The 20,184-nt window shown below is 40.0% G+C and overlaps 1 protein-coding gene across 20 annotated transcripts in view; it reads left to right on the plus strand.

The window, feature by feature from the left end:
• AAK1 (AP2 associated kinase 1) overlaps positions 1–19,356 on the plus strand; it is a 165,521-nt gene extending 146,165 nt beyond the window's left edge. For 6 of the 20 annotated variants that reach the window (XM_070235345.1, XM_070235349.1, XM_070235350.1 and 3 more), the window contains one exon: positions 12,539–19,356. In XM_070235345.1, coding sequence (XP_070091446.1) covers positions 12,539–13,668 — 1,130 coding nt within the window. In that variant the 3' untranslated portion in view covers positions 13,669–19,356. Of the gene's footprint in view, positions 1–78; positions 190–1,804; positions 1,916–2,811; positions 7,871–12,538 lie in introns of those variants that run through there. The other 14 variants (XM_070235343.1, XM_070235344.1, XM_070235347.1 and 11 more) reach the window with 4 other exon arrangements.
• The last annotated feature ends 828 nt before the right edge of the window (positions 19,357–20,184 follow it).

The following is a 20,184-nucleotide window of genomic DNA, read 5'->3' on the forward strand; positions in this document are numbered from 1 at the left end:
AAGATCTAATTTTGTGATATTGTTGTGTGTGCCATTTAATGCCATCACTGACCTGGGATGCTGTTAATCTGGACTCAGATTCTCTCACTGGGGAAGATTCCTTGATTGATTACTCTCTGCTTTCTAACCCTACTGCTGACCTTCTGGAAGAGTTTGCCCCCATAGCGATCTCTGCTCCGGCCCATAAAGGTAAATGCTTTCCTCGTCTCGGGCCCACATGCATCCTTAGAGGAGAACTGAACAACTCCTGAGAATTTTCCTCACCAAAGGTCTTTGCTAGTGAAACTTTTTAACCACGTCCTTTATGTGGAAAACTTGAGTTTGTACTCTTAGCCACTGTGTTATAATCTCTCTCAGTAATAACATTTAAGAAAGCTTAGGCAACCGGTTAGTGAGGTATTGCCTTCTGGCCGTCACCCAGAGAGCAGATAGTTCATGTTGTCTGTTAAAGGCGGAGCTCCATACCTTTGCAGTCAGCCCCCGTAGATCGTTGAGTTGACTGTCCACGAACTGACTCTAATTATTAATATGATACTTTTAGGCCTTAGAACTTAAAATTGTTTCATCAAATCTGATTTAAAGTTTTTGCGTGATTTATTGTAGTGATTACTACAATAAAGAAACAGGCATCATTCCTCAAAAGGCAGTCTTCAAAGATTGAACTTGTAAAAGTTTGAATTTTAGTTAACCTTTGAGTCATGACTGGTTACTGGATTTCTCTTTCTAATCTACCATTTTCATTTCTTAGTCTTGAGTTAGTACTGGTTTGAAATTCTGCTGGGCAGAGGGAACTTGGATTGAGTTCTGTTCAGTGAGTGGTTTGTGAAAGCGCTGGGCACAGTGCCAGGCTTACTGTACGCAGGCCTTCACTAAACTTCTTTCTGTGCTCGAGTAGTGACAGCAGCTTTCTGGAAGGAGCAGTACATAGAAGAGGAACAGCTTAAGTCCTTTCTGAAGGAGATCTAAGGAGGAAGCGTCCCTGAGATGACTAAAAAATGATTAGCCTGTGGTTTGCCCTGGTAATAGCTGGGTTTTTGTTTTTACCTTTGACAGCATTAAAATGATTATGTTTTTATAGAGCCTGTAGAGAGAAGTTACCTATTTAACCAGGTATGTCTGGCAGGAGTGTGTCAGCAGTAATGTGTAATTACAGAGAAGCATCGCTTGCAGAATAGGTGCTCAGCGAGCACTTGCTGGTGGGATAGCCTTAATTAGAATGGAGAAGAATATTCTCACAAACTTCTGCTTGAAGTCTCGGTGTGTGTGATCTTGTAGTCAACATTTCCTGAGGCCTCAGAGTTGTTTGAAAATTTTTATTTTTCCAATCACAGGGCAGTCCGTCCTCTCAGAAGTATTTTGTTTGCCTTGTGTATAGCACTTGCTTATTAAAGAGTGACTAATTACCTTCCCCCGCCCCCCTCAAATATTATTGGTCAGGTCTCTGTTTGCTCAATAAAGAAGATAAATGACTAGTCCCTCTTCCTTTGTGAATTACTGATGTTGAAGAGATGCCTCACAATAACTACAATTAAATGGTCTTATAATGGTAGAGACAATCCATCCTATACCCCTTCTCCCTAATCATTTATAAAAGTCTTAACATGGCCAGCTCTAAAGCATCTTTTCCTATTTCCCTAAGGTTTCTAATTTTGCTACTTTTATTTCAACTCAGAAAAATAAGCATTTTCACCTTTAAAAACAACAGTGATTGTATGGTTGGGAACTTTGTGCCCTTTACACGTTCTCTCCTTTGCTAATCTTTACCTCTGTTGTTTCTGCTTGTGTACTTGCATTCTGTATTAAGCTGCAGAAGATAGTAATCTCATCTCAGGTTTTGATGTCCCTGAGGGCTCGGACAAGGTGGCAGAAGATGAGTTTGACCCTATTCCTGTATTGATAACCAAAAACCCACAAGGTAAGAAAGAGAGGATGGGGAAAAAAAAAGAGCTTGACATCGGCTCTCTACAAAATAAGTAATGTACCTAATCTACAAGGGGGAAAAAAAGCATCAAGCTTTAATGAAGGAAATTCGGGTAATGACAGTCCTTGTGAGCTGGACCAGTATAGCTAGATACAGAGATATTGATATATATATATATACCTTGAAGCGTGACCATGGCGTTTATTTAGAGAGAAGAAAAGTATTGAATGGTTTGACTAAAAGCTGATTTTTACAAATTATCAAGCCAAAAATAAAGTGATCTTCAGTCAGTGGAAACCTGAAGGCATATATCAAAAAAAAAGCACTGAACATTTTTTATCATGATTAGAACAATCTGTAATAAATATTCTTCCCAAAGACATTAGCAATCATGCTTTGGTATCATTTGCATCTATTGGGACATTTGTGGAGCATCCTTTTTCCTCTGATGGATTAAAATCATTTGAACATGCCAGAAAACACTGAATTGCCATAGGACCATCTATATATGTTTTTTAAAGCATGCTTTTATTGCAGTGGTCTTAATAACTGATTTCTCTGCAAAACAAAAATGATTGATTTTTACTTTATCAGGGAGATGACTCAATGTTATTAGGAAGTTCTCAGGCAAAATATATATTCATTTGAAAATAGCATCCTCTTTTGTAAGGTGTCCTGCCTTAGTATGGTATGCACACAGTGCCTGAACTTTTGATGGGAGGTGGTGAATACCTAATTTATATGTTTAAAAATCAAGATGTAAGAATTTGCCAATGTAAATTGTTGCTTCTCTAGGGTTTTGTTTTGGTTTTTTTCTCCTTTGCTTGCTTTGCACATCTAAACCGTAACCCTCTGTGTTTTGTACTGAATTCCTATCTCTCCACTTCCAGGTGGGCACTCTAGAAACAGCAGTGGGAGCTCTGAGTCCAGTCTTCCCAACCTAGCCAGGTCTTTACTGCTGGTGGATCAGCTCATAGACCTGTAGCCGTGACCCAGTAGCAGATGCAGTTCTGTAACCTTCATACCGTAATATACATTTTCATTACGGAGTTATAAGAAAATGATTTTTTTAAAAATCTGCAAATAAGGGACCCTCTAGCCCTTATCTCCTACCCCTTGCCTTCTCCTGTAGAAATGATAAGGAAAGAAAATCACTTTGGCCCTCCAGATAGTCCTTGGCCAGTTCCTCCCTGTTAGTTTGCTGTGTTTTCTCATTACCCTTCTTCAATAGCATTAACTTAAATCAAGCGCTAGATGCCATGAGCTTCACCTCTGCTGGAATCAACTCCACCAAAAGCTTAACTGTAACTGAAACTAGTGAATTGACACCTTTGTCTTATTCTTGCTAGGAATGGCCTCCCAAATCAATCCTCCCAACCCCTGTCTCCTTTGGCCAGATGCTGCTGAATTTGTTTCTCTGTTTTTGCTTTTTATCCTGCTGCATTATCATGAGGATATGGCTTCTTCAGTTGGTCTTAACTCTAGGCAGTAGCCTGGAGAAGGCGGTAGCCTGGAGATGAGTGTGTGGTTTAAGAGAGAGTAAAACTGACTGACTGATGGTATATATTTGAAAAGAGAATGTGAACCCAGCTCTAGCCAACCAACTTTGACCTTGTTTGATCATAGACTTAGCCAAGGGATTTACACCCCATGCAACCTGCCCAGCATTCGTCCAGCATTCTGGCTTCCATTGAACCGTGATTTCTCAGATCTGGAGACGTGACTGCAAGTACTTGAGATCCTTGGATAAAATATGTACATTTATAAATCCCAAATATTGCCATTCCTTTTCATGTTAACTCTCCCAAGCCGGGATCTCAGAATTAGACCAAAACAAGACAATGGTGGTAATATGATACCTTTTATTAGAAGACTTTTCACTGGGGGGTGGATGGGGGAGGGGAAGGAATTGTAGCAGAAACAGATGTATTTTTCTTGTGATTTTTATTTTGAATCAAATATTGTAAATTGTGTATAAATGAAGACGCTGAATAGTTCTGTTTCCACTTGGCGTTTCCAGTCCGATATCAGGTGTCTGTACAGGGTTTTGATCTCTTTCCCTTGTATAACTACACAACAATCTTACAGTGTAACATATGGAATCATTTTGAGTAGACTTGTGTGTTGCTATAAGCTTTCAGCAGGTCCTCTGTCTTTGTAGAATAAGCATGTTGTTTATTTTCAAATAATCAGAAATAAGTGTGCTGACTAGCTAGGCACAATTTGACCCTGGCTACTTACCTTTCTTTCTCTCTGATGTTTGAATTGAAGGATGCAGCCAATGAAATATGTTCAGCTGGTTTTCCTTGGCTTCCTAGATTAAAAAACGAAACAAAGCATAGTTCCTCACTGACCTTAGACTATTGTTCATAAGATAAATAAAGGACCCTGCACTGACATGACAACATGCCTCATGGTCACCCTCTGTATATGTCCTTACTCACTGAAGTGTATTTTTTTTCCTTACCTGGAAAGCAGTCTTCTAAAGTCACCTTTTTGAAAAGAGGTGGGCACAGAGAAACCCCATTGTGGTTCTCTTCCTTGAATGCCATTTTCCATGATCAGAAGGGGGAACTCTTAGTTGATCAGATTTGTACAAATAAAATTCCAAGGCCATTTGCTTGTTTCTCTATCTAGTACTTTTGTTTCTTCTTCCTCACATTTGCACTTTAAGGGGAAAAAAAGAAAGTTGAACAGCAACAACAGCCTGCAAAACACTGCACTTTGGAGGTCAAGCTTTGACCCCAGTGATGCGAGAGCAGCCTTTGAAAGCCATCAGAGGAAAAGTCTGAATCTTTCAGTCTTCCTTTCTGACTTGACATATTTCCCATGCCAGCTGAAACTAAGGAGCTAAGGAAAGGCCTCTATTAGGATAATGGATAATTTCCAAAATTGAGGGAGGCACAACCTTCCTACTGAGAATTAAAAAAGATGTCTTTGAAGAGCTCCATCATTGGATAGCAGTGCAAATGAGACTTGGTTGCCCCTTCACGGACAGGAATATTATTGAAGATCAAAATTCTCTTCTTTTCCCTGGACATAGAAAGAATGTATAAACTAATGAAGGAAATGTTTATTTTTAAATAAGAATAATGTTTTATGCCTATGTTTTCCAATTTGATTTTTTTCGTACATACATATTAGAAATGTAATGAAATATCTAGTTTCTCACTTTAATTGAAACCATGAAGAGTACAGTTTAGAAATTAGGTAAGTGTCTCTAAATTGTTCCTTTCATGTATTACCCATAATCGCATTGAGATATATTATCTAGTCATCTGGCTCAATAAAGCTTAATGGAGGCTGTTAATGACAATGAACAGACTAGAAGCCAGAGAGTGGTTGGAGGAAGCCTGAGGGAGATAATTACATGAAATTATCTTGGGCTTATTCTTTAGGAGTAGGGCCTCAAAGGGGAGAACTGTTTTTCTGTTAAGGAATACATGTGAGTGACTCAGTAAACCGGGCCTCCCTTAGTTTATAGCATCATCCCTGAACTAAAAGGGTTTATTTGAGATGAGTGTAGTGTGCTGATAATTGATAGACTTATGAAACTATATACTGAGCTACAAGAGGGACCTTAGAGACCATCCTCTAGTCCATCCATTTCATTTCACAGGTGTGGGAACCTGATGCAGGCTGGTGGGAGAAGAGGCCTGGGCAGGAGAGGCCACCTGGGGTCTCATCCTCACCTTTGCCAGTCAGTGGCCGAGTGGCCTTCAGCAGGTGCTTCACTTCTCAGAGCTGCTGTTCCTTATTTATACGATGATGGGTTTGGACTACATGGTCTTTAAGATTATAGAATTCTAGGGTTCTAAATACATATATTATTATGCTTTGGAAGGACTATGAAGGATTTATATAATCCTGATGTTCTTCCGTTATCTTCTATAGTTCTTACTATTACTGTAACAGTATTTACATTTTAGAGAATTATAGGGCTTTTAACTAAACCGGGTTGCTCTTTTTTGTTTATCTGAATAGAAGCCTAAATCATCACCGAGTTTTGGATATCAATTTTTCCTTTTTTAATATTACACACACACTCCTACCTATTCCAACAAAACAATATCTGAAGATTTCAATTCTTTTAAAATGTATAATCAATGATCTGCCATTTAAAAATGGGCAAATACTGTGAGCATATGTTTCTGATTTGCTTTTATTCCAGCTGTGCAATAGTAGTAACTATACCAGAAGACATCACACATTGTTTTTCTTCCTTTTATAGCATTCAAACAACTAGATCACCAAATTCAAGTCCCAGTAGTTTTTAAAATGCAGGCCTCAGAGCAGATAAGGTTTAAATGGATACTCCTAAATATGATTCTTATTAATGATTTCTTTAGCAGACATATCAGAATTTTGACAGCTAATTGAGTGTTGTTTTCTTCAAAAGCATCTGGTTTTAATTGGGAAGTTAATCCTTACTCTAATGATGCTGCCGTCATTTAAGTTACTTTTGAAACTCCTCTCCTTAGAAATACCATCAAGGAAGGTAACAGGGTATAAGAAAACCAGTTGTATTATCCTCTAATTAGTATCACTTTCAGCATCTGAAAGTATGTTCTCTTTCTTGATCTTTTTCTACCCCTCTTGGTTCTAAGTAACATTCAGCTGTTTCCAGAAAGCAAAATCACCCCCCTAAGACGGACAGTGGTTACTATTGAAGATGGTAAAAAGAATAATCCACAGAAAATTCCTAGAGAGGACCTTATAATGGGAAGTCATAACAATTTTAATTTCCTTAATATTCTGAATAAGGGAATTTCTGTAATTTTGCCTGTCTTTAGTATGGTTTAGAAAATTGAAAGATAGGAGTTTTAAAATACCTCTGAAAGAAGTTGTCACTTTGTTCAGTGTCATTTGATATTGGACTTGGCTCTTCCTGAGTTAGAGTCATAGAACTTGGATTGCTAATAATTATAAGGGAACAAACCCAAGAAGGAAACTGTTTTTCTCAAGACGAAGTATTTTGTTTATAATACTTTTTTTCTACTCTCCTGACAGATAGTTGATCATTTTGATTCAAACCAACACAACCTTCCGCCAGGTTGGGACAGTTCTGCCTTCAGCAGTGCTGTGGGAAGGAGGGGACCTTTGGGGTTGACCTCAGCCCAGAGGTATGGAGGGATCTGAGCTCAGCTGAACAAAGGCATGCTGTAGATACCTTGGGCCAAAATAAAGTCTCCCGCCATGACGTCTCTCTGTATGTCCAGAGTCTTTAACTTTCTCAGTCTGTAAGATTATCAGGATCCTGTAGCCACTAACTTAGAGTTTGGGGATAAAAATGACAGGATTGCCCAAAGTACTGAGTTAAGCAAATTACAGGCTGCCAGGCAGAACAGAGAAACTATCACATGGATGTTTAAAATGGAATCTTTACTGAAACACTCCAGATATTACAAAGCTATCTTTTATTCCTCTCTAGAGGCTATAATTTTACTAACACAGTTAGTCTTTTCCTTTTCCACTCTAGTAATGTTCCCAAACTTGGGTGTGCTGAAGTTTTTTGAGTCAGAATGAATCCCAGATGGCCTCCATTTCAAATAATCCGTAACAAGATACTATTTTGTTTCCCTAGGGTTTTCTTTCTCTAAGGTGGGGGAGGGAGGTTCTTTGGGTAATGCTAACCTATGCAAAGGTACTAAATGGTATTGCTAGGATGGAACACACGTCCTTGGTTCCCACTTTGATGCAGTGTCCTGAATTCACTCTTTTCCTGTGAGTATTCTACTCTGCCCTGTTGCACACCTCCTTGTCACGTGGATGTGTATTTACCACAGGTCTTTATCTTGTCCTCCCCAAGAAGACAAAGTAAACAGAGGTACACGAAGCTATCTAAAAATGTGAAATTTGAACATTGCTACGCAAGTATTGTATAAAAACGTCTGTAAACAAATTTGTTATGTAAACATACAGGGGAATAAAGACTTTTATCTGTTCAAATGGGAGCATGTTCAGAGATGTAAATAACTTAAAATAGCTGCTGTTTTCCTGACCTGAAAACCCACTTTTGCAAAAAAGATTTAAAGACATTGTTGAATGACAGTAAGTACCTGTGCAAGGAAAGTGCGAATATGTGTGAGACACATGCTAAGGACATTTCAGTGAGTCGTGGCTCCCCTCTCTTCACCTTGTGGTCAGGGAGAATAAAACCCCTGTGAGCCTGCATCTGCTGTGACCAGACACAGGTTTGAAAACGGAGCACGGATTTGCAGCTACCCTCCTCTGATTTAATCTTGAATATACACAGGCCAATTTAATTAAAGATTTTATGTTGGCAGCAGCAGTTTTATGCCCAGAGAGAAATCTCTCTCATTTAATGACTCTGTTGGCTTGAGAGACAGAGCATCACTAGCCAGTGTTGGTTCCTATCGAATCCCTTATTCCCCAGTCCTGGGTTTTAATGTAACCACCCAACATATGGTAGAACCACATGCTTCATTTTATTATCTAAGCCAAAAGGTCATGGAAATTATTAGTTTGATGTATATTTCTGGATTCCCTGATTAGGCTCCAAGAGTCTGAATTTCAACTTTGGTGCTGCATTTCTGAAGTTCTTCCAAAGGGATTTTTGCTTTCTATTTGCTAACTATATGAGGTTTCTCAATACTCCAAGTCTTCATTTTCAGCTTTTGGCAAGAATTATGTCTTTGATACTCCCTGTAACTGTTATTTTAATTTATGGGAAAGTAAAATTCTGGTTCTACATGATATATTTCACTAAGGAATATTCAGCCTGAAATTTGTCTTCAGATTTTGATTTTTTGGAAGGCACTCTGATGAGCCTCACTGTGTCCATCAGATAAAATTTCCAGGGTGAACCTATCCCAAATCATTCAACATTTTTGGTTGCTTTAGAAGTTAATAGGGAGTTAGTAAGGATACTTGCCAAGTCATCAAATACTTTTTGGGACCCTCATCCTACTCTTTGAAGCGTATGAGCTCTTACTGAAAACGGCATAATTTGGAGCCTCAAGAGAAATGGAGTTAGCCCTACTGGAAGTGTAGAAAAGTGTACTTAACCTTAAGCTGGCACTCAGTCCTATATCAGAACAAGAAAAAGAAATGTGTTTTGACTTCTTGCTTAATTTAATGTGCTAAATCAAAATAAAAGACATGACCCAATTTGAGGGAATCAGAACAAAATACCCTATCTTAGGCTTCATGATAAGAAAGACCCTTGTACAGAATGTGAGGTCAGGTCCTGCGTTTAAGCTCCCTCATGCCCCCAGGAACAACTGGCTAGCTTTAGAGCTCTGTGGTCTCAGGGCATCTGCTGTGCATGCTGTTGGTTACCAAAGGAAATGGGCCAAGGCATGAGGTTAAATTAGTGTAAATCCTTCATTGCTAGTAGGCAGACTACTTCAAACACATTTTCCTCACAATACAAGGCTATCTTCATATATAAGGACTGTTCACCTTGAAAACACATACATTCCCCACAAGAACACACTCATATCCAAAAAAGACCTCTAACTGCCAAAAGGTTTAATGTCTATCTTCTGTTTGCAGTTACTTAGACTCTCTCCTCTTGACTACTATATTCCTTGTGCTGCCACCACCAAAATTCCCTGAGGCAGTGTGGATGTCTGCGTTTCTCCATATCCGCCAGCATTTTTTTGGTCTCCAGAGCACCAGGCTTGGAGAGTTGCAGAGGATGGTTGCTCTCTGCCTTGGTCACACTGCACCTCCTCTAAAAAGAATGGAAGGTTGGGAGACTTGGCTTTCTTAGGAGAATCCTTTGAATGTACTTTCCCAATCCTGTAAAGCAGATTCATGCTGAAAGAGAGATATGAGATAGGCCTGGCCTTGTTTTGAAGGACAGGAGACTAGTTTTCCCTTCAAACTTGATGTTAGAGTATTTTTGTAACTGTTTGTCATTTTAAAAAGTTGTTGGAATTTTAAGTATGGTTTTCCCATTACTCACCATGAAGGTCACAGACTATGTCCTGAGTTGGCAAGTTTCCAGTTGACTTGACCAAGAACGCAGTTTTTAACATGGGTAATTTTGATGGGTTAGGCATGTTCTTCTCTCCTAACTCTGGATGTGGGCACCCTTCTTGGTTCTTTACGGTTCTCAAAATGTAATGTAACACATTTTGTTAGTGCTGTCAGGTCGATTCTGACTCCTGGCAACCCTGTGTACAGCAGAATGGAACCCTGCCCAGTCTTTTTGCGCCATCCTCTCACCTTCCGGTGCTATATCAGAATGCTCCACTGCTGTTCATAGGGTTTTCATGGCCAATTTTTTCAGAAGTGGGTGCCCAGATCCTTCTTCCTAGTCAGTCTTAGTCTTTAAGCTCTGCTGAAAGCTGTCCACCATGGGTGACTCTGCTGGTATTTCAGATACCTGTGGCATAGCTTTCAGCCTCACAGCAACACACAGCCACTACAGTATGACAACCGACAGATGGGTGGTGTTGTCCCCTGACTGGGAAACAAACCCTGTCTAACACTGCAGGCATCCAAAGTGCCCCTGGTTCTATAGGCAGCTGCTTTTGGGCAGCTGATTTGAGTGAATTCAATTTAAATTTCCCAAAAACACTAACTCCAGTCAAACTCCAGAAAACTCCACTTTCCTTATTGATCTGTATGATGTCAGAGTTGGTCGTTAACTTGACTAAATTTACCATTTTTTTCCTAAGAGATATCTTGCTCTCCCATAGAACCAGCTTAATAACATCAACTTTCAGAGTAGTTTTGGAAGATGAGAAATTGTACCTTTCTTTTGACAACTGAAAACTTTGTCCAGCTGATGCTACGTTAGAAAGTGGTTTGAAGAGTTTTGGGGGCCTCTCATACCACTTTGCTTGGTGAATCTCATTTTGGAAAACTTCTTTGCCCCCTTTCATTGAATTTTCTCCCAGCAGTCATCATGTGGGAATCACTGTGACAGATCTAATATCAATACACTTACCTGAGAGGTTAGGATTATGTCTTTCCACATATATTGCAAAGGAGAAGGTCTTCCTTTATTTCCTATCAGCTGACTGATGCTTTTGTATCACCATGTAGGTGCACATATTAAAGTTATAATGCAAGGAAATATTTATCATCTTCAAAATCATATTCTTCAAATACTATTCAGAAAGCCATTTGGCACCAGTAAAGAATTTAACTTAAAGACTCTAACTGGAATTCACCAAATGCATTCAAACTATTAGAAAGGGAAATAAAAATGGGGGGACCCACCTTTTTTGTTTCTGAAAACAATATATAAGGCCAGAACTGTTTAAAAATAAGCACTGCTAAAAAGTTATAGGATTCAGAGAAACATAATATTTTTGTACAGTAGCTTCTAAAATGTTCAGATCTCTCTCTACATTTCTTTATAATGTAATGTCTCTAAGTAACTGGTTTCCCAATAAACTGATTTTGATGCCGCTTCTGCTGTGTTCTGTGTGCTTACTTCAAGCAGCAGCTTTAGCAGGGATTAATTGTTAGCAGAAGTTTCTACCAGCTAATGGTTTGCATAGAAGGGGAGAGGGTAATGTGGGGAGGGGATGATTGAATGACCTCTGTACTGAGGTTCTGAGTCATCTATCAAATCCAAACCATTGAACCTAATGTTCTTATCCTGGTGGGTTGGGAAACCCATGATGAGATGATACCTTTGTCCCCAACCGCCCCTTCTCTGGATTCTTCTTGCTTAGTTACTTATGCCTTTTTCCTGCCCTCTTGCTAACATGTGCCCAATGACATACTTCTAACCTGCTAATATTTCTTGGAAGGTAAGCTCTCTTGCATTCTGATAATTGTCTATTTGATTTTAAAAGCCAGAGCACCCTGAGGCACCTCTACCTAGATAGAAATAGACTAGTATATTAGAGCTTGCAAATATTGCAGTAACTACCCATGCATTTTATTTCTTCTGCTTAAAGAACTTTATGATGGATTCATTTAAGCAGAGGAGATCTTTGCTAACTTAGAAGACTGACAACAAAAATTCCAGGGCAACTTCAGCTGAAGGTGATTTATTTAATATGATTTTGTGTCTCCTCCCCTTAGAAAGTGCCTTTAGTATTCACATTTTGGGTACTCTTGTGCTCTTTGAGTAGTGCTTGTGATGTAAATCATCAAATAAACTTGCATTTGTCAAGCAGCCATGTTCTGCTGCTTTTTGGGGTGGGGGGGTGGTTCTGTCCTCAGATATAGGCATTATGGAGCAGATGACCCCATGTCAGATACCGAATTGACTTTGTCCCCAGACAGTATTTCTACATAATCCAGAACTGTCATGGTATATGTGGAGATGAGTGACTGGGTTTGTTTTCATTCCATCATGAGCCTAGTGCCAGGTAGAGCAGGTGCCTGTGCCTGGCCCCACGAGTAGGAGCATTGCGTAGTTACGCTGAATGTCTGTGTGCCTAACATCTCCACCTCCTTTCCTGCACATTGTGCCTATCATGTTCCAAAATGTGAGACAGTGATTGGTTGTGTTCCAGTTTGTGTGCAGTTTCCTTGCCTGACTTTTATTTTTTTGTTTTTCCTTTTCCATTTTCAACATCTATTATTTGGTCCCACAATGTTTCCGCTGCGAGCTGACCGTTCAATGTTCCCAGGAAAGTTGAACTGACCTATGCATTAATTCTGCATTTTGCACTTTTCTAGGTCTCCAGAGAGAGCCCAATCCCTGTCCTGTAATTACTGTAGAGCACTTTAAAGAATCAGCGGGTGTTAAAGGCCTTCCCCTGTATCCAGACCCCTCCAGAGCACCTGGCACGAAAACTCAGAACAATTTAGAATCTGACTACTTGGCCCGAGATGGCCCTTCAAGCAACAGCTCATTCCACAGCAGTGAAGAGGAAGGGACTGACCTCGAGGGGGACATGCTAGACTGCAGCGGGTCTCGACCGCTCCTCATGGAGTCTGAAGAGGAGGATGAGAGCTGCAAGCCTCCGCAGGGGAAGCTGGGAGGAGCCATTCCGTTCGCTCAGCCAGAAGTCTCTACTGAGACAGCAAAGGCAGTGCAAGGTGGAAGAAAGAACCAGTTCCAGGCCGTCACACAACCAACCACGGATGGTCTCGGTGAGCCAGATGTTTTTGCCACAGCTCCCTTCAGGAGCTCAAGGGTTCCAACTGATGACATGGACATTTTCTCCAAAGCCCCATTTGTCTCCAAGGGCAATGTAGCTCCTTCCCAGCCAGAGGAAGCAGACGTGTTCTTGAGAGCTCCTTTTACCAAGAAGAAAAGCATGGAGGAGTTAACAGTTGCCCAGAGCACCTCCCAGGAGCTGCCTGCGCAGGCCAGTCTCCTCAGTCAGACAGACGATGTCCCTCTGCTCTCAGGCCTTGATCGAGCAGCGTATGCCTCTGTCCGAGCTCAGTATTCCATGACTGGTTTTGTCCAACAATCTAACCTCCCCTTCCATTCTGTACAAGCAGCAGACCATCTTGACAGCATCTCTCCCAGGGGATCCTCCCTGGAATCTGGGGCCCATCCTAATGACAGAAACAAAGGACTTCAGCCCCAGAAAGAAGCTGTTTCAGGCCCTGTGGCTGGCAAACCATTCCGCCCCCAGTCTTTATCCAAATATTCCCGTCACTATAGCCCAGAAGATGAGCCAAGTCCAGAAGCCCAGCCCATTGCTGCCTACAAAATTGTTTCACAAACCAACAAGCAGTCGATAGCTGGCTCTGTTTCCATCACATCCCTTTCCTCCAGGACTATGGAGCTGCCAGCTGCTGATCCTTTTTCTTTAGCACCCTTTCCTTCAAAATCAGGCAAGCAGAAACCTTAGGAGCAATACCTGAGCCTTAGGCCTCTCTGTCTCAACCCCACTGTCAGTACCCACCACATCACTCCCAGCTGAGCCTTCCTAAGAAGAAATATATCAGTTATTATCTTTCGGTTCCATGGGTCAGAGCAGAACTTCAGTCAACAAACCCAGTTGCAGTGATACTTAGTTGAAACCCCTTTAAGTTATGCTCATTTCTTTTGTTTATATTGATTTCTGGACTTTCAGGCACTTCCATCTGCATCTCCACCCAGAACTCTGCTTTTTTTTTTGTTTGCCCAGAAACTGTTTAAATCCAGAAATACTTCACCCCAACCCCAAAGGGGGCATCTTACTGCTAATTTATTCCTGCAGTTCCTGTTCTGAGTCATGTCCATTAAGGAATTAAGATTAGTCCCTCCAGGACTAGAAAAGGGGATATTTCTGGAAAGAAATGCAAGATAAAAACCCTGCACATCAAGAGGAAGTGTAATCCTGCAGATACGAACCATTCCTGTAAAACCAGCAGCTCTAGAAGGATTCTCCAGATCTGTTTCTGAGTCTGTGCAAGCCAGGCTGGCCCTTGTCCATGAGAGTGTCCTTGGGTGTGTAATGTGTGTCACATCCTCTCCTATGTAAAAATGCAAACAGATGACATAGCTGTGCTCATGTCTAAGTGTTGAGCCTTCCCCACATCGATGCTTTTTAAATTAGTATGAGTGCACAGGTGTGTGTGTGTGTGCGCGTGCACAGGAAGCATTTTTCTTTAGGTAAATCCTGTCCCATCATGCCTACCTCCACAATCACTCATTTACTGGCATTTGTCTCTTGACCTAACTGACTTGAACCCTATTTTAATTTAGTTCTTTTCTCATGGCAAAATTGAATTCATTGGAAGGTGTAGGAAAATTCTGCTGGAACTGAGGTTTCAGATTAGATTTTTTTTCCTCCAGAATTTACTATTTGCTATTAACAAATTCCATTTACGTGGTCTTGAAAAATTAATTATCCTTATACATTTTCCCTGAGTACAATAGAAAAGAGCACCTTGTTGCAGTTCCAACCACTGGGTATGTGGTCTTAGTAATTTTTTAAAGTACTTAAAAACCTTAGTTCTGAGCACTCTGTACTGTCATGGAATTAATCAATCATGAGACTAGGCTACTAGATTTGCTTGTTTGTTTTTTCCAAATCCTTGCCATCTTTCTCTGCTGCCTCTTGAGGAAATATAAATCTGAGACATGTAAATAAGTTTGGGGGAAAGGAAAAGAGGTGAATCAGCTAGACATGAAAACCTTTCAATTCTCTATCCTCTTTAGATGTTGAAGTAGGCCAGATAGGTGACTGACTTGTGTTTTTGAAATGTCTTCTATCTCTGGAAGGATCTGACTCATTCCTGACTGTTTTCCTCCCTTTATCATCACTGCTTTAAAATGAAACATGTCTCAATGGGACAATTTCTGCTGAGGACGTTCAACTTAATGGAAGGAGTTGCTGCACCATGTTTCAGCTTGAAAGCTTCCTGAGACTTGTAGTAAACGTTAGTGATTTCTCCATTAGGTGGAGAAGTCGGGAGATTGCCTACCAAACCAGATTAATGCTTTAAGAATTATTGGGAATTCATCCAAGAATCAAGCCTGAATGCCAGACTCTACCGCAGTTGAGTAGGTGTCATACTCTTTAAATTTGAACTTCAGAGATCTCGGCAGTAAAATATGAACAGCTACTTTTCAAGACTTTTTCTAGTTTACTCTTCACCTATTTAAAGTGTCCAGGTTAAAAAATAAACTTAAATAATTGGCACTGGATTAGGGCTACCAGCAATGGTTGTCCAACTGAGGTTTCAGCGTGACAGTCTTTCACTTTGGCGGCTGCTAAATGTTCATTCTAAGAGTTTGCTTCTCTCCCAGGGATCATTTCTGATTGTTCTGTGTAGCAATGGATGTAAAATCATCTTTTCAGTTGAAAGAATAGTTTTGGCTGATACATAGGGAACTTTGCACCCCAGACTCTTCCCTTGGCCATTATCAATTAAAGCCCTCAAACACAGGAACTAAGAGGGTAGGAATGTTCAGGGAGAGTTCTCACCCCAAGTCAAAAACTCTTAAAAAGTGAAAGGTCATTCTAATTCACTCTTCCAGATATTCAGGATTACCTATGTAACAGCCCTGCAAATGTCTGATTACTCGATCACTCCCTCCTAATCAAGTAGCCATTTTAGTTCTTAAGGTAAAATCAATAAAATCGTGGTGATTTTATTACATAGTTGAATCATTTGTCAAGCATGGGCTTGTAAACCTTTTTTTATTCTCACTGGAGCCTTTGATGGGTGGAGACTCTAAATACCTTCTTTGAATAGGAAGTAAATATAAACACATGCAAAGTACTTTTGTATTATTCGTATGTACTGAGTGATGCATGGAAATTTTTTGACTTGGATTACATTAATTATTAGCTAATAACTGGTGAATTCTGCACTGATCTTCTTTGGATCATATAGGGTAAATGCATCATTTAAAGATAAAATGTTCTTGCCAGAAGCCATCCCGAATCTGGAAATCTGGAAAATTTAGTTTTAAGGGAATCAAGAGTGCTCAGGGTGCTCTGAGTTAGTAGCAAATGCATGTTTCCAGTAACTATACCGCAACAAGTTAACACTAAAGAGAAAAAATACATAGCCAACAAAATGCTGCACTTCTTGTTTTAGTTTATGTGTTATTTGCTTTACACAAAGCAGGGAGTGATAGGGAATGCAGAAACTCGTGACCTTTCATTTCAGTGGAACACGATGAACCAGAATATATTTAGATATAAAGCATTGAACCACAACATGCACTGATGAACTCTTAAAGAATCCACATTAATTGACTGACAGGCACTATTGAATTAACGAAGTTAGTTATGTGTGGTGATAAATACTTAACATAAATGTTTCTTGGGCTCATATACAAGCCCTTTAGCGCCAAATCCTTCATAGATTGGAAAATGGGATAAACAAAATGTGATACTGAGTCAGTTGCTGGGCAGGACCTAAGGGAATCTAGATCATCAACTGTTTCATTTTGGGCTCACTCATTGTTGAGTTGAAAATTTCATATATGTTGACTGGTGTGTATGTGTTCATATGCCCATGTTGGGTCTGAGTTTAATCTGGCAATAAGATTTCTTTCTAAACTTTCAAGAAAAATACCAATATTTATTGACTCATTATTTAGTAAGTTTTAGAATACATGAACATCAGTGTTTTCAACTATTTGGTGGACATTTCAGTGACATAAAGTATCAGATTATCAGGTTTGTTTAAAATAAATGTAATCACCAGAGTGAGCTGACAGTAGAAATTCAGTCATGCTGTATTTGCTTCCATAAAGAAAGATCATCAATATATAGATCATGTAATAGGTATGCTTTATATCAAATAGGAAATTTTATAGGAAACTAGAGGAGAGTGAGATCCAGCTCTCCAGCAGGAAGGATGCTACTTGAAATGGAGCCACTTGGGTCCCTTTAATAAAGAAAGATGTTATTCTGTGCTATGTCTTTGGAATTGAAATTGGAAAACACATGCCAATCAGTTCTGTATGGCTTCTGGTCACACAGATGCTGTTTTATCTGATAAATTTGGAATCCAGATTATTTTGATGAAAGGTACATAGGAGAGCTGCTGAAAAGACCACAGTTTCTAAGGAAGCAGGAGGGCCCTGTAAGTGCCCACAGCCACCCCTGAGTTCTAATCCTCCTCTAACCTGCCTGATGGAGTAAACATGAAGATTTTAAATGGAATCATGTAATTTAAATTTATAGTTTTTCCTATACCTTTGTCAACTACTGCCTATGTGGGTTTTTTTTTTTTTAAACCACCAGAACACTTGCAAACTTGTCAAGTTCACTTAAGGAGAGATTTCAAAATGTTTGAAAATAAACAGTAATATCTGGTTGGGAATTATTTTTGTGTTCTTTTGCTACAAAATAAGTTTGCTAGGTTGCAGAAAACAACTACCTGCCTCAGCTTAGACGTGGGAATCCGCTCTGGCAGTGTCTTGATTCCCAGGATGCCAGCTTGCTCTCTGACTTCCTGGTCCTATCTGCCTCATTTGCACCTTGACCTTTGTTAGGAAACAGGCCTCCCATGTGTGGTACCCAAGATCCCATCATTAAAACACTGCCAGACACAGCTCTTTCCTGCTTTTTCTCTACCACTACAAGTCTTCCTGGCTCACCTCCCTTGTTCCTGTTCCTGCTTCATTTCCTCACTTGACATTCCCCTATTATGACTGTACCAATAAGTGGATGAAGAGAGGTATGATTGAATGATCATGTTAATTTTTATTTGCCTCCCATGTTACTGTAAACAGTTTCCTAGGTTTCAGCCTAGCCTGTGATAATCTCACCACACTGGAATAATTCCAAATATGAATGAAATGGCTCACTTTCTCCATTTATTATGGATTAGAAGAAACGATGAAGGAAGGCTGGCAGAAGCCCAGCCTTACTCTGAGGAGACTCAACTGAAAGGCATCTCTCCACCGTGATCTAATACAGTCCCAGAATGCAGGGGCAAGTTTATGTGTGAAGGGACTCTAGAATAGCTTGTAAAAATGGCTAAATGTAACCAGCACACTGGTGGCTTCATCCAGTATTCCCATAACTTTTAATTCCATAGGAAATTTCATCTGAGCTACTTCCCAGAAATCAGAAATCTCAATATATGTGACAGTGTTTTGAGTTTATGGTAACAATGTTCTTGAAATCAAGTCAATGTTATCTGCATTGCATTGTGATAGAACCATATATACATGTTCAAGGAATCTGTTTTGTTCTTTTTGGCAAAGAGTTGCAGATATAATTGTTACCAATGTCAGTTAAAGTGAGTCTTTGGGAGTGAGAGAAGACAATGGTAGCCTTTTCACTTTGAAATGGAAGTCAGTTGTATTCTCTGAGTCTACCAAAGACGACTGTTGGAGGAGCGTGAATGGAGTGTCTGTGTGCATGTGTGTGTATGTATGTATCCTCGTGCTTCCTGCCGTGCTGTTAAGACCTCCTAATGAAGGCAATCCAAAGAATACCAGGAGGTGACAGTAGGTATTTGGCATGAGTAAACTGAGTTCATTTCCCAACAACTCTCTGAGTTAGAACTGGAGTTATTCTAGTTAAGGGTGGGAAAAATCAGCCACTGCCTTAGCCTCATTTCCATGGCCAGCATGCTGGTCTCATCGACAAGGATGAAACTCAGTAGGGTTTGACTGAACCCTTGGCTCCTGTGTGGTGTTGGTAGGGCAATAATGACCAGAAAACCACAAGGCCTGCAAGATGTTACTTTGAAAGAGGGAACGTTTAATGTCATTTGTTAGGAAATAGAAACCAAATAAAGGCCAAGGACCATACTCATTCCATGAAGAGGTGAACTCCCTCAGCTGACTGTATTTTGAGTTGACTGAATGAGGAGGTCGACCCAGCTGTAAGGAATACTGAGGTCACTAGACCTCAGAAAACAATATGTGCATGCAATCTCAAGGGCTGTGAACACGGGAAAGGAAGGGAAAAAGACATTTATAAAGTCAATCTTAACAGTTTTTGCAATACCTCTTATTTGCAGACTATTGGATTTACGTTATTGCACTCTTCGTGTGATCTATCTTATGTATCTGATAGTTTTTATGAATAATTGAGTTGTAAACTCCGATACACTTTATTAAAATGGACCTAATTAAAGTATGTGACTCACACTTTGTATTATTTCTTAAGTCAGATCTCCCTAGGATTGAAGGGCTCCATAAGCACCTTTCACTTGGTACTAAGCCTAGTTTTATGTTTTTAAGTTTCAAGGAACAACTTTTGGTTAGTTGGTTAGTTGCTTGGTTGAATGGTTTCCAATGCTGGCATTGTTATTTCCTGAGACCTGCTTTCCATTCTAGATGGTATTATGGTGGGGACATAAATAATACAAGATAATGGGGCCATAAGAACTGAGCTGGGAAAACTACAGAGCTCCCTGCTATATAAACTTTACTGTGAGCTTCTAAAATATGTATCTGAATGTAACTTGCATAAATATGCAGTCTTTAAAAACAAATCCCCGCAGAGAGACCAGCGTTAACATAAGAAACTAAAGAGAGAAGTCTTGGGGGGAAATGGATTACACCTAAGAATTTTTAAATCCATTCAGGAGAGGAGAACCTGCCTGCCTAGTTCCTCTCTAAATTTGAGAAAATAACAGTAACATTTGTGCTTCATTGAGCTTGACGTCGTGGTTCAGGGAGAGTGTTCAAAGAAGATCCAGAGATCCAAAGAGTTCTGGTATAATAGGCACAAGTAAAACCAAAGTTGCCTGCTTTTTCTGAGGATTTATTTACGATCTGATTCATCTGTCTATCTTTAAATATATGCCCTACCTAGTTCTACAATGTGAAGTTCTTATGCTTTTTCTATTTCAAGTTACCATTAACCAAAAGTACAGTCTTCCGGAGCCGGCCTGGCGGCATAGTGGTTAAGTTCATGTGCTCCACTTGGGTGGCCCAGAGTTTGTAGCTTCAGATCCCG

This window comes from Equus caballus, chromosome 15 (assembly GCF_041296265.1).
Source record: "Equus caballus isolate H_3958 breed thoroughbred chromosome 15, TB-T2T, whole genome shotgun sequence".
NCBI classification, from domain to species: domain Eukaryota; kingdom Metazoa; phylum Chordata; class Mammalia; order Perissodactyla; family Equidae; genus Equus; species Equus caballus.